Source organism: Clarias gariepinus, chromosome 18 (genome assembly GCF_024256425.1).
Source record: "Clarias gariepinus isolate MV-2021 ecotype Netherlands chromosome 18, CGAR_prim_01v2, whole genome shotgun sequence".
NCBI classification, from domain to species: Eukaryota; Metazoa; Chordata; class Actinopteri; order Siluriformes; family Clariidae; genus Clarias; species Clarias gariepinus.
Genome location: NC_071117.1, coordinates 27,054,335 through 27,080,170, shown reverse-complemented (window position 1 = coordinate 27,080,170; position 25,836 = coordinate 27,054,335). Strand labels below are relative to the sequence as shown.

Here is a 25,836-nt window from a genome sequence, read left to right as displayed (position 1 = left end):
ATATGAGACAGCTGTAAAGTTAAAGCAAAATAATATGAGACAGCTGTAAAGTTACAGCAAACTAATATGAGACAGCTGTAAAGTTACAGCAAACTAATATTCGACAAAATAATATTCGACAGTTGTAAAGTTACAGAAAAATAATATAAAACAGCTGTAAAGTTACAGCAAACTAATATACTGCTGTAAACTTACAGCAAAATAATATGAAACAGCTGTAAAGTTACAACATACTTATATTAGACAGCTGTAAAATTACAGCAAAATAATATTCGACAACTGTAAAGTTACAGCAAACTAATATGAGACAGATGTAAAGTTACAGCAAACTAATAGACTGCTGTGAAGTTACAGCAAAATAATATGAGACAGCTGTAAAGTTACAGCAAACTAATATGAGACAGCTGTAAAGTTACAGCAAACTAATATGAGACAGCTGTAAAGTTACAGCAAACTAATATGAGACAGCTGTAAAGTTACAGCAAACTAATATGAGACAGCTGTAAATTTTACAGCCTACTAATATGAGACAGCTGTAAATTTTACAGCAAACTAATATGAGACAGCTGTAAATTTTACAGCAAACTAATATGAGACAGCTGTAAATTTTACAGCCTACTAATATGAGACAGCTGTAAATTTTACAGCCTACTAATATGAGACAGCTGTAAAGTTACAGCCTACTAATATGAGACAGCTGTAAAGTTACGGCAAACTAATATGAGACAGCTGTAAAGTTACAGCCTACTAATGTGAGACAGCTGTAAAGTTACGGCAAACTAATGTGAGACAGCTGTAAAGTTACAGCAAACTAATAGACTGCTGTGAAGTTACAGCAAAATAATATGAGACAGCTGTAAAGTTACAGCATTCTAATATGAGGCTGCTATAAAGTTACAGCAAACTAAAAGATTGATGTAAAGTTACAACAAACTAATACATAACTGATGTACAGTTACAGCAATATAAAACAACTACTCTAATTTTATAGTAAAATAATACATAACTACTGTACAATTAGAGCAAAAGTATTCACTACAGATTTAAAATTACAGCAAATTAATACAAAACTGTTGCAATTTTTTTTTTAAAGAAATAAAACACTATTGTAAAATTACAGAGAAAGAAATATGTACATGTCTGTTATAAGGTACAAACAAAGTAATATATACAGTAACCATTGTAAAGTTGCAGCAAAATAAACCACAACTACTGTAAAGCTTAAAACAGTGAACTGTAATAAACAGCAAGAAGAACATTTACTATAAATGTTAAAATTGCTAATAACTTTATAGACAGTTCACAATTAATAAAAAAGTCAGAACCTTCACAGAAATAATGAAATAAGTTAGAAACTAAATTAGGTAACTAAGTATAACCATATTAGCTTGTCAGAGATTACTGTCAAAGTCTGCAGCATTCTCAAAAAACAAGCTTTCTAATCTGAGCTGCGATGCCTGAGTAGAAGCGGAACGGCTGCGCTAACAGGCTTGAGGTCAAGTCCGAACTGGTTTTGATGCAGAAGCACCAATCGGGTTATTTTTGTTCCTACAGAGTGAAAAAACAAACTGCGGATTTTTTGCACCCTACTATACAAGACTTAATGCATGTTTGAGTCACCAAGCACAGGGACGCACGGCTGAAGTTTGGACTCTATGCTTTATATATTTATTCATTTTTTACAGGAAACCTCCAATTTTCACAACAGAATAAACTGCGAATTTTCTTCAAAGTCGTACTTCAGCAGCCCGTAAACAAATCCTTCGCACTCATTTAAAAAGGGAAGAAAACTAAATGATCACTTCCAGTTTGTTGTGCTGCATTATTACCCAGCGTCTCTCATAGGGCCAGGAATTAGTCTCATATGGCTTCCATTTGGTGCCTTTTAATTTTCCCCCCCCAAAAAAAAAAAAAAAGATTGGCTGGAGTTATTAAATGTTCCTGGCAGGTTCTTAAGAAAAGAAAAAGGAACAGTGAGCAACACTCTTTGTTCCAAAAGAAATAAATGTGTCTGGCTATGATCTCATGGGACAGCTCTGTCCTCTTACTTAAACACTGAATGGAGAATGAAATGGCAGTACGACCATCTTCCAAAACCTGATATTCAAATTACAGGTCAGTAAGATAAACTAGCCAATCAAAATAAAAGCTTCTAGTTACTACTCCTGTGGACTCCATGCATCTTTTCATGCCTTTAATTACTGTAGGTCAGTAATTACCACTGGGCCTCAGCGTGCAGCTGCACCAGGGGGCCCTCACTAATCTTAGCCAAACCCAAGTGCTGTTCCACAATTGGCCTTAGGTCAAAGGGCAAGGCCATTTCTTTTGGGTTTTCCTTAAAACAACGTCAAATCAGTGCTTCCTTTAAACTGAAAGTTATTTATCACGGATTTCCAAATTTTCTGGAACACTCAAGGAAGAGATGTTGGAACAATTTTTTTTTTTTTTTTTAGATGGGTGCTGGATTTCTTCTGCACCCTCATCATATATGACTGTGGGGTAAGTAGAGAGGCCTAAGAAGCTTCTTCAGCACACATTGTTGTATAAACTGTTAACTGTGCAGAGGTTTGAGGAAAACTCATCGCCTGGTGCTGTGACTGAGTTTGGTTGTTCAGTCTATTTTATACAATATAGGCTTATTTGCATATATTAGCTTAAACTGTTGCTTTAAACCTCGTCTTTGTATGTTGTAACTTTGCTACTTCCTTTTACAACGAGACCCAAACATGTTCCAAAATAAGGTTGATGTTCCTGTGTGTTTAGACTGGAGTGAAAGAACTAAAGGGGAACTGGAACTGGAGCCTCCTCGACATCCTACATCAGTTGCCCGACCTCGCTGACGCTCTTGTAGCCGAACAAAGACCTGAATTTCCAAAATCTTGTGGAAAGCCGTCTCAAAAGAGGGAATAAATTTGCAGTTGGATGTTCACCAAGGAAATATTGGTATGACAGTCAGGGGTGGACTAACTTTTGCCCAGCATATAGTGTATTTGTAGTAGATGTACCGTAGCACGAGAATCAAAGGCACTAGTTTGGATTTACTTTCCACATTCTAAAACAGTACTGGAGTTTTTCAAAACTATAAAATAACACATATGGCATTAGGTAATTACAACAACAACAATAACAACAACAGTCCGTTGTTATTTTAAGACATGGAGGTCAGCTGTTCTGGAACAGTTCTTGCAAGAACATTATTGTGTCGAGTGCGTTTGTAAAACCCATCAAGCTCCATGATGAAACTGTCTCTCATGAAGACCAAAACTGAGCTCTGCTGCAGAGGAGAAGTTCATTTAGAGTCACCAGCCTCAGAAATCACCAATTAACAACCAGCACCTCAGATTAGAGCTGTTATAAAGCTTTACAGAGCAGAAATAGCAGAAACATCTCAATATCAACTGTTCAGAGGAGATTATTGTATAATTTGGATAAACGCCTTCAGCACTGTTTACAGGGTAGAAGTTTTTTTTAAGGACGCCACAAATAGACGGTAAAATATAAAGAAACAAGCCTGAAGTAAAAGATGTGATTGGAGGACTGGAAATTGTCCAGTGTGATAATCAGGTCACGGTGCTTACGTGGAGTTTGTTTAAATCACGATCATGAGATCATACTGTAAAGTGCATCCAAGAGATCTGGACCCTCACCGCTGGGCCGTTACATATCTGTAAATCTTCTCTTTGTAAAAAAATAAAATAAAATATATATATATATAAATAAAGCATATTTCTGAGTGGTCCCGCCCTTGTACCAATCGTTATCGAGAAGATAACTCACCAGGACGTGTTCATAATGTGAATTCTTTTTTACAATCTACTGAATGATGGTCATCAGTGGAGTCATGAGTGTTACGCAATGCCCCCCCCCCCCAATGTGATGTGCAGTTATGTTTAAACCAAATTTTCACAAAAAGGAACGATTTCATAAACATCTTAATGAAAGCAGCGCACACGATTCCACAACCGTCTCCAGATGTTCGTATAATTTGCTTGGAAACATGTTGAAATATGTATAACAGTCGTAACAGATTGTTATCCACAGGAGGAAATACGAGCCTGGTGAAATAGTTTCTACAAACAAATCTGTGCGTGGGGGGAAACATTTGAAGAATTTACGTCGTGAGGTGCATGACGAGACGCAGGAGACCTGAGCCGAGGGTTTTCCTACCTCAGGAGTCCAAACCCCTTCTTCTTCGCCTTCTTGTCCGGGTCATCGGCATCGTCTTTTTTCTTGGGCTTGGACTTCTTTTCCTTCTTCTTTTTGGTCTTCTTCTTTTTCCCTTTGTCTCCGTCTTCCAGTTCCTGCCGCGAAGAACCGCTGGCTGGCGTGTCTCTTCCCGAGCTGTCATCGGAGTAACCTAAACACGTAAAAACTTACATATTAACATATTAAAAAGATCCATTTGTTCCTAGGTTAGCAAGGTTGTTTTTTTTATTATTATTATTATAAAAAATATCAATGAGGGGTCTGATAGAATGTTGATTTAAAATCCAAAATAATCCAGACAAAATGATCCCTATCTGACCTACTTTAAACTCACGTTAAAGAAGGTTTGCATGTACGCAAGTGTTTTTATGAATAAACCCCGACTGCACCAGTTGATGACACAAGTTATAAAGAAGATAATCATTTTCTTGAAGCACACATCCATCATTACTTTTTCACTGGATGATCAGACCTGGTGAACAACAGCGTGTTAGGGAAAGTGAGCACTTTTACCCATGATGTCCTTAAAAGGCAGTGGAAATTTCACACTACAGTAGCTAAAAAATGTGGAAAAATTAGCATAGCTTGAAAGACAGACCTTACAAACAGGCCGGTCCATAGATCCAGCTAGGACCAAAAAACTAGAGACATGATCAGGTTCTGGCCTTTGGACTGTGGTTTAAACTTTGCCTAATTTGGAGCAAATTCTTGGCTTAAATGTTAAGACATGTCTGTGTTTCCTCATCAAGAGCCTGCACTTGCGGTAATGATAACCATATGTCTGGCACGGCTTGGTACATTCCTGCCTAAATCCCTGGTAGTTAACATTCAGCACGCAGAGACTTTTCATTAACGGTTTCTACTGAATTAATATCGTTTAAAAGACGCCTGTGTAATCAAAACCATTTCCTTACGTTGTGTTGTGAGTTGCGCTCCTGGTACGATTTTGAAGCAGCTCGTTCGACAAATGATTTTATAGCAGATTTTAATTCATTAACTAATGAAAGTTATTCATCATGAAAAACGTTCAATTTCCTAAAGCAGAGCCTAGTTGGGTGTTACCGAGCGTTAGCGATTAAGTCATTCATTTTTAATAAATCAAGGCTGTCTAGATCAATGCAAAAATCAATAAGTCCATTCAAACTAGTCACCAATATATTACTGTACATACTGAATCTTATTAGCATGTGGCTTTGCTTGCATAGACGTAACATCTAATACGTTTGGAATGAGGTACAGGGGCTCGTATAAGTTTTTACTCCCCTTAACTCTTTTTTTTGGAGACCTGAAATAAATATAAAAATCAAAATAAAAAAAAAAAAAAATAAATAAATAAATAAAAATCAATATTACAAATATTTATAAAAAACTTACATAAACCATTTCTATATAGTATCTTTAGGCACTTGGGTAGCCTGTTAAACTAAAAGGTTTATTCCCATTTATATGATTTGATCTACATCAATTCATTTCATTCAACCTGAAGAATTAAAAGTGTTTTTTGGGGGGTTGTTTTATGCCAATTTATTACAACGATTTAAAATTTGAGCACCAGTTAGAGAAGCACCCAGGATGCCAGCGATAACATTCAACGTCATCCTACCGTCACCATGCTTCAAAAACAAATTATGTAAATGTTCAGGGTTAAAAAAAAAAAAATTATATGGTAAACACTGTACAATGATTGCACCTTTTTTTTTTATAACATTATACATTTCTGGCTGCTTAAAACCCTGGAATACCCTAACCCCGTAATGCCAACAGTGTGACCAAATAAGTCTTGTTCCTACCGTCCTCAGGCTCTGAGGGTCCATCGTAGGACTTGTCGATGGCCTGCCGGAAGCTCATGTTGCAGCCACGGCCGCGTACCATAGGACCGGCGGGCCGGTGAAAGGGAACGCTGCTCTTACTCGCCTCCTCCATGGCTGTCTGCAAACTCTCCAGAGAGCTGGACTTTTGTAGGCCTAAAGTCGGTCCCAGAGATGTCGAGGGTGCTGAGGTAAAAAAAATTAAAACAAAAGGCAAGATACATAAGAAGCAGTATGAAGTAACGTCGAGACAAAACTGTGTCATGTTTGAGGCAGATATTTTCAATAGCAAAAAAAAATTCTAAATCCGATTTTCAGTTTTGGTCAGGAATTTGCATTTTGGCGCATCACTTATGCATTTAGCCGAGTTTGAATGGTCTGAGAAAGGTTTGAAAACACATGACTAAGTAAAATCCAAGGCAATTACAGTACTTCAGCTGCAGTCTAATATAATTAAGTAGCTTTCAGGCAATAAAGCTTAACTGCTTGTCGACACATGCAATACTGTGTGCTTTTGAATGGTGCATCATAAAATTTAATGCATTCTGGTCAAAAACTAATCCATTTTAAAAATCAATTTGAAATTCACAGATAGTGATGAGAATCAATTATAACGAACTGGATCTTTCAATAAACTTTTACACCAACAATGTAAACAAGCAAATACAGGAACAGTGGGAGATCCAAGTTTCTGGGAAATGCTCCGAGTGCATATTATTAGACCTGGACGCTGACGTATGAGCAGAACTGTAGTGCGAAAGCTACAACGGCTGGTGCCATACGTTCCGAACGGAACCATCCACGCGTTTTTTACCTTTCGAAAATTAAATCAAAGCATCTCGCATCTACAAATAGTCTACTATAAAAGTACTATAAATAATGTAGTAAAAAAAAAGACCAAATCACAGACTGATTCACGGAAACTCATGAATTCCCATAGGAGTATGCTGCAGTGTTGCAGAAAAAAACAACAACAAACAGATGGCCCCCTAAGGCACACACACAAGCCAGTAGGAACCAACCCAACATGGCGGATTTTCACTTGAACCAACAACAAAGAAGAGCATGAAGCCAAACAAAAGAGAGAGAGAGAGAGAGCAACACTAGGAAAACATCACTTTAATATGATGCAGACTGTCAAACTCTCTGGAACCGGTAGTCTCTTGTTAGCAAACAGATATCCGTATAGTGTTATCATCACAGAAGATGTAAACATGGCAAAATAATCAAGCAGCCAAATCACACACAGCTTCAGGACCAGTCTCAAGAAAGATCGACACTTGCTGGGTCCTGGCCATACCAGCTCAGCACAAAGAGGAAACAGTAAGCTGGAGAGAAGGAGAAGAAATGACAAGGGTTAGCTAACAGAAAAGACAATAAGTGGAGAGCCTGGGAAAGGCAGGCAAAAGAAATAAACAAAAAATGTCTACTAGCAATCAACAACAACCATTCAGCAACTTGTATACCTTTATACTTCACATTTGCCGACAGAGGTAACAGGATCTGTCCTCTAACCTGGTTTTCATCACAATGCTAGAATTGATTCTACGAGTGTAGGGACAAATGATTAGGGGTAACTGGGTGGTTTGGTGGGATTGTTCGAACATGACTTTAGGAAGGGGATGGGTTTGGGCAAGAGTTACTGAAAAAATCCTTAGGGTTGGTCAAGAGTGCCTGCAAGGAATGGGCGCCAATGATCAAGAGAAGGGATGGAACTTGTAGGAATGGTTACGAGTGAATAAAGTGATCGGTGGGATTGGTCAAGAGTGACTGCAAGAGTGGGTGGGACTGCCCAACTTTATTTGAATAATTGGGTGGGATTGGCCAAGAGTGAGTGTAGGAATGGGTAGGATGGTCAACCATGACCACAGGAATGGGCGAAATCAGTCAAGACTCTTAGAATGTTGGTTAAGATCATTCTGCAAAGCTCTACAAGCCAGTTTTCACACATTGCATCAACAACCAGAAGAATACAACAATTCCTGGCAACAGAAGTTGTTTAGATTCTCCAGACATGACTACTGCACCTAATCCCCAAGCTTTCTCATCATATATCTCCTCCACACTGCATAGACAATACTGCTGCTCATCTGACTCAAAACACATTTAGAATATTTATCCTTATACCCTATTCCTCAAAAGGCACTAGATCTGACATCTGTGTTCCCTGGTCCAAACCTACACACCTGGTGACCAACTCAACCTCAGGGCATTCAGCATGTTTTTTTAATGCTCAAAAGGTTTTCTGACAGCTCAGCAGTGAAAAAGTCTTCCCCACCGAGTACGAGAAGGCTCGTGTCTTTATTCTTCCTGGGAAAGAGAAAAAAAATCTAAATGACCTACTTTTTCAGACAATACTGTATGTACGAAACCAGATATTGCTGGGGATACTTTGTCATTTCTCTCTGCCTTTAGTTTTCTTATTGATTGTCCTTCATAAGACTGTTTATGCATTTAATTGGCTCCACACTTATGCTTGAAATGATTATTTTTGTTAGCAACTAGGCCACTCCAGATCTTGTTTAAAGCAGTAAATATTTAAGGTCATGAATACTTAGAAATACTCAAAAAACTCTGGAGATACTGTAGTTGTTTGAGAAATGTTTAGTTATTCTGCATATAACGGTTTGCTACGTGACAAAACATAAATATTTACTACAGTGATATAATGGGGTCTTGGTTGTAACCCAGGGGTTTCGAGTCCCTTTCTCAGAGATGAATATCCAAAGCATGTAGCCTGTTGAGCGGTTTACTTTGTCCGATGCTGAACAAATGCTACTTCTGCTAGATTTCTTTATGGAAATTACCTGTAACTATCGATCTTCAAGCGGTAATGTGTTTGTTTTCAGTCTTCCACTGCATTTTCTAAAGTTAAATTCATAAAGTTTTCCCAAAGTTCTAACAGCAGACGTCCTTACAGGATCCATAGAGGACATCTGAACAGGACAAGGTTTTAAGCAAACATTTAATTGGATGGTTAGAGCTACCACTTGTTAAAGAACATTTATTCGCATTCACAGTTATAAGAATAAGGCATGAATGAAGCTTTTTTGCACACGGTTGTGTTAAATGTACACGTTATTTCTGTTCTCGCTAAGCCTAAATTTATTTTATTTTTTTTAACTAAAAACTGGAAATAAAATAACTGGAAGCCCAATGTGGTAATTTAACAAGCCAGTGTGTGAGTGTGTATGTGGCTTTGCGGTCAATCCTAAGATATTTCTTTGACAGTTCGCTGCCCTGAACCACCACAAATCCCTTTTATGTTCTAAGTACAGAGCGGTGTGTGTATACGCTAAGTAGCATCCTTGTGAGAAAATGAATAGATCATGGTATTGGTATCTGAGGCGAGAGTTTTATAATGCGAAGGTTACGCCGTGTAAGTGTGTGTTACGGCTGAGAATGTGTATCTCGAGGAGAAAAATCTAACCCATGCTGTTATAAAATAAATCCAGTGCTAGGGGTGTAAACCTTAGGCTTGCAAAAGAATTGGTTCAGGATCCGAGGCTGAGGCTTTAAGTAAAGGCTGATTTATACTTCCGTGTCTAAGTCTACACCGTAGGTCTCATGTAGTCGCGGACACTTTACACGCACCTTCCCAAAAATTTTACTACATTACACGGCGACTAATTTTACATGGATCCTTCAGACCGGAATAACTGTGACTGGACGGTATGGTAGCTTTTTAGTTAAAAGTCATGCTGACCGTTTCCACTGACGTCTTCTCTCGTTTCTTTGTTGTAGTAATTTCAGTAACTGTTCAACAACTTTTAGCTCCAACCCCAACGAGATCGGCTTAGTTACATTTGCCAATGCTTGAAGAACAGCAAAAATAACTCCTCAGAGACTCAGTGGCATAGAACACATACTGCCAACTAATTGTTTGGTGGTGTACTGTAACTGCAGAGTGTCACAGACACACCAGTGTATTTATAAGTATAAATGCTCTCAACTTATGTAGATGTGATCCAGAAGCATTGAAGGATAGAAGCTCTACAGTATGTTAAAGGTTGATTTAAGTTTTATGTAGTTATCTTGCTAGCCTGCTGGCCGCTATAGTTTTTTCAATGAGAAGACCAATAATAATAACTTATTTATTCTCTATACCGCTTATTCTGTACAGGGATCATGGGAGATCTGGGCCTGTATTCATAAAGCTTCTTAAGTCGAAAAAGTTGCTCCTAATGATGAAATTCTTAGAAAATTCTTAGCATTATGACATTTTCTTAGAATTTCCCCTTAGGTTTAGGATTAAATCTTAGTAAAGATAAAAATATTTCACTAAATATCTCAGACCTCCTATGATAAGAGAAAGACTTTTAAAGGGCTTAAGAGGTTCTATAGCAAGGGACAAAATGGCGGAAAGAAGAAATATTCTCCATACGTTAAACGTAAGACTAAAAGTAAACACTGCTCTTCTGTCCAATTAGGGTTTTTTTTTTGTTATTTTCCTTCCTTACATCTTTCTTGGATTGTTGGCTACATACCATCCAAAAGTGCAACTTAAACAGACTGTCCTACAATCATGTAAGTTGGTAAAAGCTGATTAGAAGTAATAAAATCAGTATGATAAATAAACGTAAGAACTTAAGTATAGTAACAAACGGTGTAGGAATTAGTTGCTTCAAAAGTAGACACATTTTCAACACTTTTTTATTTAAGCTATTTTAATTATCTTTAAGATATTTAGCCTACAACAGAAACTTTGTATGAAGTAGCCTGTATTAATGATTATACAAGCTCTTTATATACGAAAATTATGATTTCACTGAAATTCTATACTCTATTTTAACAAAGAGCGCATTTTAAGACCTTTTTTTTATCAACCAATCACAATCCTTGTATTGCTGCATGATCCCTACGAACAGGGTCGACCACGCCTCCTCGCGAAGATAAAGGTTTTGGTACTTTCCTAACTCAGAGTTGCTCTAAGAAGTTTCATGAATCACTTCTAGTCTAGGACTCCCAGTTAGGACTTTTTAAGCTAAGATAGGAGCTCACTGAGAATTCTAACGGACGGTTTACATAAAGGTGTTCAGTACAGTACATTCAGTTTTTAAATATGTTAATCTCAATGTTCATCAGTGCAGACGACTGTAGCTCGCGACGGTAGCACGTAAGGGCCGCTATTGTACATATATGTTGTTGTTGGTCAAGTACAGTATAAAAAGTTATATTAAAACTTCTGTTGGTTCGCTGGTCCCCTAAAAGCAGCCCAGCGAGGAGAAAGAATCAATTCTGATGAAGAAGTGAAGACAGCAGTGCATGTGTGACTCACGGATGATTTTATCCGTATTTTAACGCGCATGTCTTAGTGATATATAAGTACGTCATCGTTTCTATAGTAACAACCGATTGAAAGGTGGACGATTTAAAGAGAAAACTATTAAATGTCAATATAATGTTTACTGAACGCGTATGGAGTGTACACACACACACACACACATTTCTTTTTCTATTTTAAGAACTATCACTCGTATTTATTTAAGAAATGAAAGCAGTCCTTAATATTCAGACTTGGACTTTTTAAACCCTACGCTAAAGCAGATAAAGCTAAAGTGAGTAAATGAGAAATAAGACTTAAGCTCCTACAAGTTGGAAATGAGAAGCGTGGATAAGGGGATTTTCCCGAAGCCGCTCTAAAATGTACCGGAGTTTGGGTTTGTTTTTCTTCTCTCTCTCTCTCTCTCTCTCTCTCTCCAAACCTGAAGAAGAACCTTTGATATTTTAATTCATTTGATAAATCTTTTTTTTTTCTAAGCCTTTAAGACATCTATAAGGTGGCGTCTTCGACCTTACTGAAAAACAAACAAAAGAGAGAGAGAGGGAGAGAGAGAGAGAGAGAGAAAGGAAGAAAAGTTGTGTGAAAAGTAAAAAAATGCAAGTCTGATTAAAAAAGTGAGAGGGGGAGGGGCGGGAGGGCGCGAAAGCAGAGAAAGGAAAAGTAAAAAGAAAAAGAGAGGGAGAGTGATAGAGTGTCGCAGGAGTCGGGATTGGCCGGCGTGCCGAGGTTTTAGCGAGATTAAACTCCTAAAGCGTGTCCTCGTAATGAAATATGTCCGAGCGAACGGAAAAGCTCCGGCCATTAGAAGAAAAGGAAAAGAGCGAGGGAGGAAAACGAGTGCGTCAGCAAAACCGTCTGCAGTCTGTCAATACTCATCAACTTCCACATCTGTAAATCCCCCAGTCTAATGACACGGGGTGTGTGTGTGTGTGTGTGTGTGTGTGTGTGTGTGTGTGTGTGTGTGCTGTAGATGTTTTACACCACTGTGCTGTGGAACCCTGCGCCCTGATTGGTCAGGAGGTGTTGATTAGTTCTCGAGAACAGCAGCTCCGACAGGATGCAGGTTCATATTAATGCGCTCCTTCTCTTATCTTCCCGTTCCTATGGCAACCGTGTGTGTATGTTTGGGAGAGTGTGTGTGTTTGTGTGTGTGTGTGTGGGAGGTATTAGAAGGTAGAAGGTTTTAACACCTCCATATAATGTACTGTATAGTGACGTGTTTGTGCGTGTGTGTGTGTGTGTGTGAGACGCTTGGGAGTATGGGGGCGGAGTCATTAGATATGTTTCTCAGGTTCAAGTGTGTTTGTGTGTGTGTGTGTGTGTGTTTTTACCTTCCTCGTTTGTAGGTGTTTATTATTAAGAGTGTGTGTGTGTGTGTATGTGTGTGTGTGTGTTTACCAGGTCTCTGTGCTGGTCTGCCCCCAATGTTACCCTCGTCTGCCACTGAAACACACACAAGTAGCAGATGTTAAAAAACAAGACAGAGAAAGAAAAAAAACGTTTTAACGACACACTATGACCCACAAAACCTGTAAAACACACACACACACTTTCAAACACACAAAAAACACATGGTTAAACCCACAAAACATGTAAAACACACGCACAAATCCACATCCCAAACACACACACACACACACACACACACACACACACACACAGTTTGTAAACATATTCTCTCTCTCTCCTGTTCATGATTACCCAAATCTCTCTATATATTAATTTATTTATATATTCATTTATATATTTATTTATTTGTATATTTATATATTTATTTATTTATTTATATATTTATTTATTTGTATATTCATTTATTTATTTATATATTTATTTATATATGTATATATTCATTTATATATTTATTTATTTGTATATTCATTTATTTATATATTTATTTATATATTTATTTATTTACTTATTTATTTATATACTTATTTATTTATATATTTATTTATTCATTTGTATATTCATTTATTTATATATGTATTTATATATTTATTTATTTACTTATATATTTATATATTTATTTATATATTTATTAATTTATGTATTTATTTCTATTTGCTCGTGTTTGTCTCTCGATCTTCTGCTTCATGTTTCTCTAAATTCTAAGTTTTTTTATGTAATTTTTTTTATTTTTGATGCACGTCATTCTCTTCTCCAGTGTCTTTTCTACACTTTCACCCGTGTACACACACCCGCACACACACACCCGTACACACACACCCGTACACACACACACACCCGTACACACTCGTACCCCCCCCCCAGTCCCTCAGTATCTCCGACTCTCTCAGTAAGCCGAGACACATTTGTTTTTTTAATTAGGCAGGGCTTTAGAGGCCAGGGTTTTTTTTCTTCTTCTTCTTCAGAAAGCTGAGAACATCTGTCTCACTTTCTGTCTTTCTGTCTCTCTATCATTCTCTCTCTCTCTCTCACACACACACACACACACACACACACACACACACACACTTAAACCACCTTGAGTTGATTTGCTTCATACCCTCGCTTTAACAGATGCTCAATCTTACAATTAGAAGAAACACAAAGCAAAGTTGCAAAGCAAGTAGCTCTGAAACATGTGTGAGTCTCTTACACACACACACACACACACACACACACACACACACACACACGGCACTGACTAACAGGAAAGGAAATCTGAAATCTGAGAGAATACATCTGTGTGAGATAATGTGACACCTACAGCAGTAGACGACAAGCAGAGCTCAGTGCGTGTGTGTGTGTGTGTGTGTGTGTGTGTGTGTGTGTAGGAGGCAGCTGCTGCCACAGGCACCGCACCATGGGACACAATAATACGCTTTCATTACGGCGCAATTTCTCTTAAATAATCCTTTTCATTTTTAATAAGCTCGGTCTCTCCTCCAGAGGAACACACTGCAAGTCAGGAGAAACAATACACTCCTGAGTGTGTGTGTGTGTGTGTGTGTGTGTGTGTGTGTGTGGGTGTGTGCGCCCACACATGCGTGTACATGTTCAGGTCTTCTCGCGCATCCTGTTTACACACCAGCCTCCTGGGGACTAAAAGCGACGTTGTGGGGACACCAACCTGGTCCCCATAAGGCAGGCGCGCACACACACACACACACACGCACACACACACGCACACACACGCACACACACACGCACACACACACGCACACACACACGCACACACACACGCACACACACACGCACACACACACACACACACACTAACAGGAAAGGAAATCTGAAATCTGAGAGAATACATCTGTGTGAGATAATGTGACACCTACAGCAGTAGACGACAAGCAGAGCTCAGTGCGTGTGTGTGTGTGTGTGTGTGTGTGTGTAGGAGGCAGCTGCTGCCACAGGCACCGCACCATGGGACACAATAATACGCTTTCATTACGGCGCAATTTCTCTTAAATAATCCTTTTCATTTTTTATAAGCTCGGTCTCTCCTCCAGAGGAACACACCGCAAGTCAGGAGAAACAATACACTCCTGTGTGTGTGTGTGTGTGTGTGTGTGTGTGTGTGTGTGTGTGTGTGTGTGTGTGGGTGTGTGCGCCCACACATGCGTGTACATGTTCAGGTCTTCTCGTGCATCCTGTTTACACACCAGCCTCCTGGGGACTAAAAGCGACGTTGTGGGGACACCAACCTGGTCCCCATAAGGCAGGCGCGCACACACACACACACACACACGCGCACACACACACACACACACACACACCGGCAGCTCCGGCGGAGACTAATTAAGAGTCTCGCACTTATTTTAGCGTCGGCCCATGAGGACAGCACTGCAGGTTTATGCTAATGCGCTCATTTGAACATGTTAGCGTTTCCATAGTAACAGAGACTCGCCACATCATCAACACTCAAAATAAAGATTTGGTGCTCTTAAAGACAAATAAGCAAGCGAGTAGCGCTTTACTACAAGAAATCATCTTTTTTCCAGTTCTTGAGGTAACATGTCGTATTGTGAGACACATTGTCCCATAGGAAAAAATGTAACTGCAGATAATCTGTTCCAGCCACCCAGAAATATCATTAATATTACTAATTTCCAACACTATAATCATATTTTTGCAATTAAAACATTTAGAAAAGACGTGTAAATGAAGTGAAATTAGAAATAAATAGACATTAAATCTTATTTAACCCTAATTTATGAGTCCTCTCGGCAACGGCTGTTTTAAAAACTAAAAGATGAAAGCGGCTCCCTTTTCTTATTGCTACCGTCCTTGCTAACATTCTTGGGACCCGCGGTGCTACGTCTTAACTAAATCTCACACAAAATGCCATGAAACCCTCAAAAAAACATAAAAATAAATGTAAACTTGCTTCATTTGGCGGAAAATGCTTCGTGTGCTGAGACAAACTTCTTACAAAATTTCAGTTAAGGTGAAAATTTATGAGGCAGGGCGTTCATATGCCGCGGTACCGCGGTTTCAACTCCATTTATAGCTATATTTAATGTTTTGATTTAAAAAACAAAAATAATATTAATTAAAAAAAGAAAAAAAAAAAGCAGTGACCTCAACTTTTCTTCACTTTCTTGACAATAATTACGGGAATAATAATAAAAAAAAAAAAAAACTACTTCATACCTCAACGCATAATGTCGGTAAGAACAAAAAAACAAATATTTATAACCTGTTACATAAAGACTTGTCCGGGGGAAAAAAAAAGCTAAACACGCATGTCTTTACAGAAGATATCGCAGCTATCACGGTTACATGCGTCCCCCATCCGCCATATAATCACATGATTGTTGTTACCATAGAAACGATAGTCTATCATAAAAATTCAATTTTCTTTAAAAAAAAAAAAAAAAAAAACATTATTTGTCCAAGCAGAATCAGAATTATAGTAACACAAGAAGACGCTATAAAATTCGTCTTTTTTTATTTGGTTCGGAAATTCATGAAAGTTGCTGGAGGATGAAAAAAAAAAGAACCTGTTAAAAGGGAAATTGTAGCCAATCTACAGCCAGGACTGAAGTGATAGTCTCTGAGATGAGCAGCACGTATGGGGTCAAAGGTCAGCTCAGAAATCGAGTTCCATCATGAAAAGAAAATCTGTTTTTTCCCCATACAATTCTGACAGACACAAAGCTTTCAAACGCAAAGAAAAAAAAAAGTGTTCAGAGAGCAAAAAAAATTAAAATACATTGAAGAAAAAAATAAAAGGATGAGAAGACTAAAGATGGATGGAAAGAAAAAAGGGAAAAAAAAAAAGAGTGAGGTCTCCTTCTGTAATGAAAGTCAATCGCTATAGCCAATAGCGCAAGTGTAATGAAGCGTAATTGGAAACGGACAAAATATTTCGCTTTGGAGGAAGTAAATAACCAGCAGAGAAGAAGGAAGTAATGAAAGGAGGCGGGGAAGCTAACGGGGTTATCCGCGGCAAATTCAGCCAGAGACTGTTTAAAAATAAATGACCGGGAGGGACAGAGGAGCGAGAGAACCGTCTCGATTAGAGTTCGGCCAGAGATTATAGACGTTCCAACCTCCGGGTTAATGAGTAGAAAATGAATAACAACATGTTCAACATGTTTAATATTTTAAATGAATTTATTATAAAAAAAAAAATAAAAAATTAAAATATATACACATATTTTGATGAACAAAAAATAGGGCGGGGTCTGTACCAGCCCCTCTCTTTTGTTTCCTATTTAAACACTGATTCCTGCGTATTCGGACGAGATCAGTTACATAAAAGTTGTCACAAATCAACAGCTTTCTTTTTTCTCATGTCCCACGTTAAGATGGTTGAGTTCTGAGGTGCGGCAAAGAAAAAACAAGGCTACAGTTTAGGCACTGCTATGATCAAAAGTTTATAACGTCCTCACAAAGACAAGAATATCTGATGCTTACGAGGACATTTGGCTGGTCCCCACAAAATAAAGTGATTGATAAATAAACGAGCACGCCAAAATGTTTTGTATGTTCGCTGAGGTTGAACTTATGGTTGGATTCAGGAGCTGAACAGCATTAAGTAGCTGCATCAATGCTAGGTCCTCACAAGTGCAACAAGAAAGTGTGTGTGTGTGTGTGTGTGAAAAAGTGTGTGTGTGCTCCTTCTTACCCAGGTCCATGCTTTTAGAAGCCTTTGGTGCATAATTCTCTGGGAATCTCTGTGGGTGGTAAAGGTCATTATATGTCGGACGTCCTATGTTGGAGGCGGGTCCTCGTTCCGCCCTGTAGCGGCAAACGTGAAAAAAACGTCTCATTACTACTGGCTGAAACAGAAACATTGTTAAGACAAAACACATTACGTATAGCCTGAGACAAACGAGTCGTATATATAAGAGTAAGGAGTCTCTAGTGTCAGCACTTTGTACCGCTTGGTTCTGAACATGACGAGCTGCGCCTTTTATAGGCGGAACGTTATTGTTAATGATGTAATGCTATTGGAAAATAACTTGGTATGGAATGGCAACGGGAAATCTGCTTCATCACATCGTTGATCAACTAATTATTATTGTTTAACTAATATGTTTCAAATACATTTTTACGGACAATAAACACGGCCAAGCTGAACAAACTGTACATTACGCTATTAAACAACACCTTTAAAGACATTTAACGGGAAGGTTATTTTATTTATGCTGCAGGAATTTAATGAAATCAGGACAATATATATATTTTAAATAATAAAAAAAAAAAAACATGGCCGACCTGTTGCGCGCGTATCCATGACGTGAGTTGTAATCTGACTCCATATCGGAAGCACCAGAAGGGAAGTTGTCTTCGTCAGAGTCGCCGTCATACATCCCGGGTCTCCCATTAGAGGCTGCGACAGGACCTGAGAACAACAGACAGTGTTAACTAATAAATAAAACCAATACGGATGTGGTTTCGGCGCATGAGCGTACAGTAAACCCGATACAGAAAATTAATCACCAAATTTCAACCAATCGGAATCTACAATTCATCAGGACTGTAATGCAAGTCAAAAAACATAGTGGTAAATGGAGGGTTTATTATTTTCCTAAACCAGCATGCCACGTATTTCCTCCTTACGCCTCCTATACTACACGTATGTCTGATTTGCGAGGTGCGCAGGAGGTAATAATTTAGTGTTGCGTGAGGAAAAAGAAGCAAAACAACACCAAATACAAATTGCTCGAATACAAAGGAAAAAGTGTGTTGCTTTTGATGGACAAGAGACGTTAATCCAAAAACAATGGTTTGGAATAAAAAGCGAGGCTTTGTGTTGGCACAGCAGCTCTCTTGAGGCTGCGAGGAGCCGAACAGAGAGTGAATTTAAAGCAGTTTGTTATCCGTCCGCACAATGGGCCGTATGCAAATCCGGCCCACTTAGAATCCATTTCATCAGCCTAATGATTTCAAGGTCAGACCTCACAGCGTGAAAGTGGAGGGTAAAATTTAACGATAGTACTGCTGCGGCGCTTCTTTTTTTTAAATTTTAATCCTTCTCTTATCGAGATGGCCGCTTGACTTGGATTAGTTAAAAACCCTAATGTTCAGTAATGGCTAGGATAAGACACGTGCAGAGTCCGTAAATTTTTGTTGTTGTTGTTGTTGAGAAAACAGTTTATTCATATATACTATTTATATACTGTATGAGTAGTTAGTAGTAAAACTGTTATCATGACATCATGAAGCTGGTAGAAGCTCTCTGGGTTTCTGGTGTAGGTACCTGGAGCACGGTCGTAGATGCTGTTGATGACCATGGGTGGTGGAGCGGCATCATTCTGGGGGCTGGCACGAAAAGCTGGGGATGTCCCTCTGCCCTGACCTCCGTCTCGTCGTCTTTCCTGGAAATGTTAGGTTCATGTTTATATATTGTATTGTTTTATAAAGGAAAAAAAAATTGTTAAAGGTTCCTCACATGTTCCTCTCGAACATCAATGGAAGATTAAGGTAAGATTAAGACTTTTACCAAGGGTGCCAATAATTGTGAAATTTTGTGACTACTACTATTACTTGTTTTTCATTACAGTCATTGAATGGCTAAGAGTAATAAAAGGGACTCAGATTTATCAACCATCTACTTCCAGGATTCTTCTACTTCAACCACCTTACAATACATCATCTTTTACTTCAGTTTCATTCATTCACCCGAATTATTATCTTTTCTCCCATATATCAAACAACAAAATTACCAAAATCTTTTCCACCCCTCCATGATCTACTTCCAAAAGTTCATCCATTCTGTCTGGTAGAATGGATACGTAGACATCCATCCTCCTATCCATCTAACTAAAATTTTATCTCTTATTTCAACTCCTTCATTCACCATGCATCCAGCCAGATCCCAAAATGATACCCATGATCTTGATACTCGAAATCGATACCCATGATGTAAACCCAGTTATCACCCTTTAATTCATCTGCCCATCATATGCCCACCCAGCTTGGTCATCCATCCCTCCTTTTGGGTCATCCTTTAAACCATGATCTTCCTGTTATATCCATTCATCCAGCCATCCATGAGACTGCTCTAAAATTAATCCATCAACTCTTTACCTTCATCCAGTCAATTAATCTATCTGTCCCACCCATTCATTTATCCCCCAATGTTTAATATGCATGCATTTATCCATCCAGGCATCCATCTTTTCCTTCTTTTCATCCTTGCATTCACAATCTCCTCCCACCAAAATCCACCATTCATATGCTTCTTCCACATTCATCCACTTTTTCCTTTCCATTCGTTCACTGTATCTATCTATCTATCTATCCAGTGTACAACTATCCATTCATTTTTGTTTTCATCAATTTTATCCATAATCGTTTGTCTTGCATTCATCAATTGATACATCCATCCATCATCTTCCAAAAATCATTCAATTCACTCCTTCAATCCATTCAGTTTTTCTGCACATCCATCTTTTTCGATGTATCCCTCCTCCCAGCATCAACACACCACTTTTATTTTCTTTCCATCCATAAACAGCTAAATCCATCCAAGGAATAAACCTTCACCCATGTGAAGAAAGGACACAATATTTCCTAGAAGCCCAAAAGCTTCAGGTTGAATTCATGGTATGTGGAGACAGTGAAGATGAAACTACTGAAGAAAGAAAGCGAGCGAGTCCAAGGCTTCTGTCAGCAAGACTCTGGAGTTCAGAAAGAGGAAAGGTTTGAGTTTGTGCACTTGTGTGAAAGCCAGGGACAGTGAGTACTGCTGCTAAAATTAAAGCTCCAGCCACCAGACGTGGAGTAAAAGAATGCCAGAAAATTGGGAAATCAATTCCTGTCAGGTTCCAGCCACATCTGGCTGCTTAAAATAGCAATCCTAACTCGGATATCTTATTTATCCTGAATTGACTCCTTTTGTTTAGGAGTTATTGACTTGAACGTAACAGTATCCTTATTTTTTTTCCCTTTGTTTGGACACAATCGTGCCAGCCAACTATCCAGGACAGAAAGCATATGGCTCGGACAGCTGGTTCGTTCACGGGTACATTTCTGCACTGGATTCTCATGCCAGGATGTTGGCGTCTGTTGTTTCGCTGCGAGCCAGAATCCGTTTGAACGTGCAGGTAGCACAATCTATAGTTATAGCTTCTGTTTATTAAATCATGATCATGGAAATAAAATAATATCCGAGAGCTTGTCTAAATCAAAATTCAGGTGAAATCTTCCTTATTTGGTCTTATTTTATTAATTGCTTTAGACAAATACACCAGATAAGTCTTTGGGATGCAAGCCTAGTGTACGTCAGACGACACAAAATAACAGCGATCTGGATGTATATAGTACAATCAAAGCAAAGGACCTAACACAGTACCTTACTAACCAACGTACAACACTTACAGGGGGCATTAATACAAGTGTTAAGTCTCAAAACAATTCACTTCGGCGAGCACTGAGCACCTGGACATGTATTCTTTCTTTTAAAGAGTAGTGTAAGGAGTCCTTCGTAAACGTAACGTTTGAATGCTTTGGTACCAAGAGCAGACGCCGCTTGTCAGGCAGCGCTAGCTGCGTTCTGCTTGTGTGCTGATGTCTCTTTATAAGGATGCGCAGCTGTCAAGTGCAGGACACACAGCAGGACAGAGCTTTATACAGCCCTAGCTCCGTCATACTACTACTACTACTACTAAGTCACACCTACCCTTGATTAGCTTAAACGGACATTGAGATACAGAGACAAAGGACGAGCGGGACAGCAAGGAGGGATGAATCTCAGGTGGAGGGACATCATTACTGTAGCTGATGACTCTTTTACCATGTCATGCGTTTCATATCTCCATTTCTAGTGCATGACAGGGAGAGGGGGGAAGAAAAAGAAAGTAACAAAAGCGTTTCTATGGAGATCTTTGGCTGTGGTGGTTGCTCCTTCCTGTCCTGTCTTAGGCATTTGCTCTGATCATGGTGCTGACGGAAGGGAGGGTATTGTGTTGTCCTTTTCCCTCTCTCTCTCACACACACATACTGTATATGTACACCGATGCTCCCACGCAGAGTTGACAGGAGGAAGAAGGCAATCAGGAGGATGGTATCTGGTTGGCTACTTCGCACATTACCCTGCATAAATATTATACCCCGAGTCACCCCATCCTCTCCATCAACCATTCTCATCCTGGCATTAATGACTGTTCCTGACGAGTGCTACCAGCACACAGACACGCCCTCCTGCTGCCTTCAAAAGCTGTGTGTCTTAATCAGACTATTGTAGCAGAGGACAAAGCACCGACAAAAGAAAACCCTAGACTCGGGCCGGTTTTGCTTTGCTGGACCTTGGGGCAGGAGTAGGGGTGACACGAGGTTAGATTCCCTCAGGCCAGCCCCAGGCGTGCTTTCATTAAATCTCAGAGGCTGGCTTTTATCCAAAGAACCCGCGGTGTAATCTGATTAACGGCTTGAAAAACCATTGAGAAAACAGGGTTACGGTTCGAGACGGAGTTTGTCATGTATCCACCGCGCAGGAAACGGGAAATGAAACAAGACAATAAAGGAGGTAGCATATGAGCCAGGAAACGGCTTATTTATCTCGTTCATTAGCAACATTTCAGCGCTGTAGAGTTTAATTAGAATTCGGTGTCTTCTCGTTCATTAAACAAATCCGAAAACAAAAGCGGTGAATTAAATTTCGATGAGGCGGAGGGCGTGTCAGCGCGTTCACTTCACCAAAAACCCGTCTAGCGGGTCTCGACTCCCACTCGTTCTCTTATCTCGCTACTTTCCCACCATGATTAATGGCATATTGATCAGCCTGCCTGCACGAGATTCATAGGGAATGCATCACAGCCGACACGTCAACTTTTATCGAGGGGACGTTTGAGGCAGCACCAATCACTGTCAATCTCAGAGGAGATGGAGGGGGTGATATGCTAATGCCCTCCTGTGGTGCTCATCTCCTTTTAGACAAAGTCAGATTCCTGAACTCGACTCGGAGTTCATAACCATTCATCTCTCTTGGACGTAGATGAACGGCTAAGTTTGCTTCACTTGAAGGATTTTACTTGATGGAGGGTGTGTAGGAAAAAAAATTACTATTGTATCAGAAATGTTCCAGTCCTGCCCCAACAATTCTGTAAAAAAACAAAACAAAATCATAGCCATGGCTATGTCAGGGGTCTTGTATTGGAATGGGCAGACCATCAATAAACAGGGAAGGGGTAGATCAGTGGTTAAGACGTTGGACTTTTGGTTGGAAGGTCACAGGTTCAAACCCCAGTACTACATTGTTGGGCCCCTAAGCAAGGCCCTCAGCCTTCAACTGCTCCAAGGTATAATAAAACAAAAATAGAACTTGCTCTAAATGAGGCCATCTGGCAAATGCTGTAAATGCAAAAGCAGAAAATTTCTTCGGGAAGCCGGTGCACAACATGGTGTAATTAAAAACCTGTTGAAGTGCTTTAGTCTTGTCTAAGGAAGGCAGGCTAGGCTTCATCGGTGGCTGGGCTTCATATATTATTGTTGCAAACTCTGTTATATCAGGCAGAAATGACCGATTCCAGCCCTTGTCTTGCCTTATCATATGATCTATGTTGTAGGTCACGTGCACACCCTTAATGGCTTTTTCTTCCCAGGCTTACCGAAAAATCATATTAAAGAACCCACAACACTTCCAAACATGAGGCCCTTTAGACGAGTGTTACTGTTACCAGTCTCTGCAGAACATGCAAACTTACCACTTCATCTTTGTTCGAGGATGAATCCAAATGAAGACATGAAATATTCCCAAAAGAAAACATCATGGTTAATATCTTCCCACGATCTTTGACAGAACAGACTTCATCCTCGATCCTGGTTCTTATTTGCATGTCTAAACAAATGTCTAAACTCACCAACCCGACAAACAATCCATGCTGTTTGAAATACTGACATCTGTTTTGGGAATAATTTCAAAGATTCAGATTATTTATGGGGAGTGTAGACATCCGACTTGGCAACTGGAAACTTTTTTTTGTCTAACAGCGTAAGACGAGCTGAACTGTAACCGATAAACAGGTGCGGACTTGAGAGGTAAAAAGCAAACAAGCTCAAACTGAATTGGACCACCTGTCACCAGGATACACTCTAACTCGAATGATTAAAATATAATCAAAATGGAAATCATTGCCTGCTATTTTAGCAATTCCTCAGGAAAACATAGTGAAGAATAGTGCAAACTTAAATACCACCTGCACACAATCAAGAAAGAAAGAAAAGAAGGAAAGAGCATGCAGAGATTTGAGATTTATTTTTTATTAAACAAGTAGAAATGGTTACAAAAAAGGAAGAGAGCACAGAAAAGTCTTCAGGCAGGAATTTGAGGGAAAAAAGGCAAAACAAGCTTTCAAAAAAATGTATAACATACCAAAAGTATAATTTAATACAAATGATTACTACAGTAAAAGGAAGTAAAGAATGGAATAACAGGAAACAAGTTCAGAACATTCACATGTTTAAAAAAAAAAAAGTGTCAGCTCAATTTTTTTTTTTTTTAAGAAAAAAATAAAGTCCTCTTTCTGCCCTCACTACAAAGTGGTTAAAAATAACAGTATCTCACATTACTGTATGGACCTGATCTGTTTCTGACCTGACATACAAAGCCCTAAAAGTGTTTGGACCCACATTTAATAGGGGACCGTGCTCTGTGAGGTCACACGATTTGGGAACCAGAGATACAGAAAGCGTGTGCACTTGTTTGGAACTGTATTGTAGGGACCCAGGGTCATGGATGAGTGTCCTGAATTTGCCTGGATTGGTGTGTGAGAACCTGATAAACAGAAGCCTGAAACCGTTTGAGGCTACAATGTGGGGACCAGATATACAAAGACCTCCTGAAAGATTTTATACTTATACTGTGAGAAGGTTTTTTTTTTTTTGTGAGGAAATGCAGTGGTAGCCATTTTGTATGCTGTCCTTTATAGTTCTTTGTGTTTTTACTCAGTAGTTCTAGCTTACCTAACTGAAGAGTTGTGCTAATTAACTTAAAAACTAGTGAAAAGCCGTTACATGACAATGGTGTTCAACTTCTAGAGCCATGTCCTGGGTCATCTCCAGGACTAAACCCAATAGGAACCTATAGAAAGTGGCAGCACTGTAGCAGTCAAGAAACCATCTTCTGTGCATGACCTTCAGGAAGCAGTAAAGCAGGCTGAGCATGGGACACTAGAGTGCTGCAGACTTTTTATCTTTTTGATTCTATGTCCAGTGGGATCCAGCAGGTTTTGAAGAATAAGGGACTTGGTACCAAATACTGATTGTTCTATAGCAATGTCATTGCATATAATCTCCGTATCCCATTTGGACCTGAACTGTTGAGCCTGTTTCAACCTGCACAGTGATCTAAAAGTGATCTATACTCTGTTCTGGGGACCTGATATACTGAGACCCGCTGAACAGGTCCTACATTGTGAGGACCTTGCTCTGTGAAAAAAATACAGCATAGGGATCTGATATACAATATGAAAACATCCTGTAGTGTGAGCTGCCATATACTGTAATGGCGTCTCGGAATTGTTTAAACCGGCAATGTGAGGACTGTATTGTAGGAACCTTGTTTTGTGTAGGAACAGTGTGGACACTTGATTTACAAAGACCTCAAAAAACTTATTTTAAATAATATATCATGTATAAATCACTACAGAAATGTAAATGTTGAGGTGTTTACCCCTAGAACTTGGTCCTAAGCACAGGTTTCTAGTCAAACATCAGGGGATTTAGAAGCCACCTGAAAGCCCGTAGTGGCCATAGTGATGGTGACCACAGACAACTCGCCGGGACTCCGACTCTGAGGCCCTGCGATACTGAACGGAGTAACCTGGGTGCAATGGAACCTGGGAATGTGGACCACCGAATGAAACTAGGCGTACCTGGGCAGGTGGTTCCACTGCTCGGAGGATAACTAACTGGATGTTTCCTCGATGATTCCCTTCCAAAGACATAGAATGTCTCAGGGTTTCCATGGCATCGTTGTTGGATCGGCCGAGAAGGGATTCGCCATTGACGGCCACGAGCTGGTCGTTCACTCGTAGACGACCATCCTGGTTGGGAAAAATAATCGAAAGTGATAATTGGAAATATCGTACATTTTATACAATGACATTATGATCCTTTGCAATATATGATCCATAGAAG

General features: G+C 39.3%; 1 protein-coding gene across 3 annotated transcripts in view; it reads right to left on the bottom strand.

Moving 5' to 3' along the window:
- The window catches only part of pard3ba (par-3 family cell polarity regulator beta a), a 123,824-nt gene that overhangs the window by 34,075 nt on the left and 63,913 nt on the right, over window positions 1-25,836 (bottom strand). For all 3 annotated transcript variants that reach the window (XM_053477470.1, XM_053477472.1, XM_053477471.1), the window contains 7 exons: window positions 25,572-25,742; window positions 18,956-19,073; window positions 17,971-18,097; window positions 17,378-17,490; window positions 12,697-12,741; window positions 5,997-6,200; window positions 4,168-4,357 (listed from right to left, as the gene is read on the bottom strand). In XM_053477470.1, coding sequence (XP_053333445.1) covers window positions 4,168-4,357; window positions 5,997-6,200; window positions 12,697-12,741; window positions 17,378-17,490; window positions 17,971-18,097; window positions 18,956-19,073; window positions 25,572-25,742 — 968 coding nt within the window. The remainder of the gene's footprint in view (window positions 1-4,167; window positions 4,358-5,996; window positions 6,201-12,696; window positions 12,742-17,377; window positions 17,491-17,970; window positions 18,098-18,955; window positions 19,074-25,571; window positions 25,743-25,836) is intronic.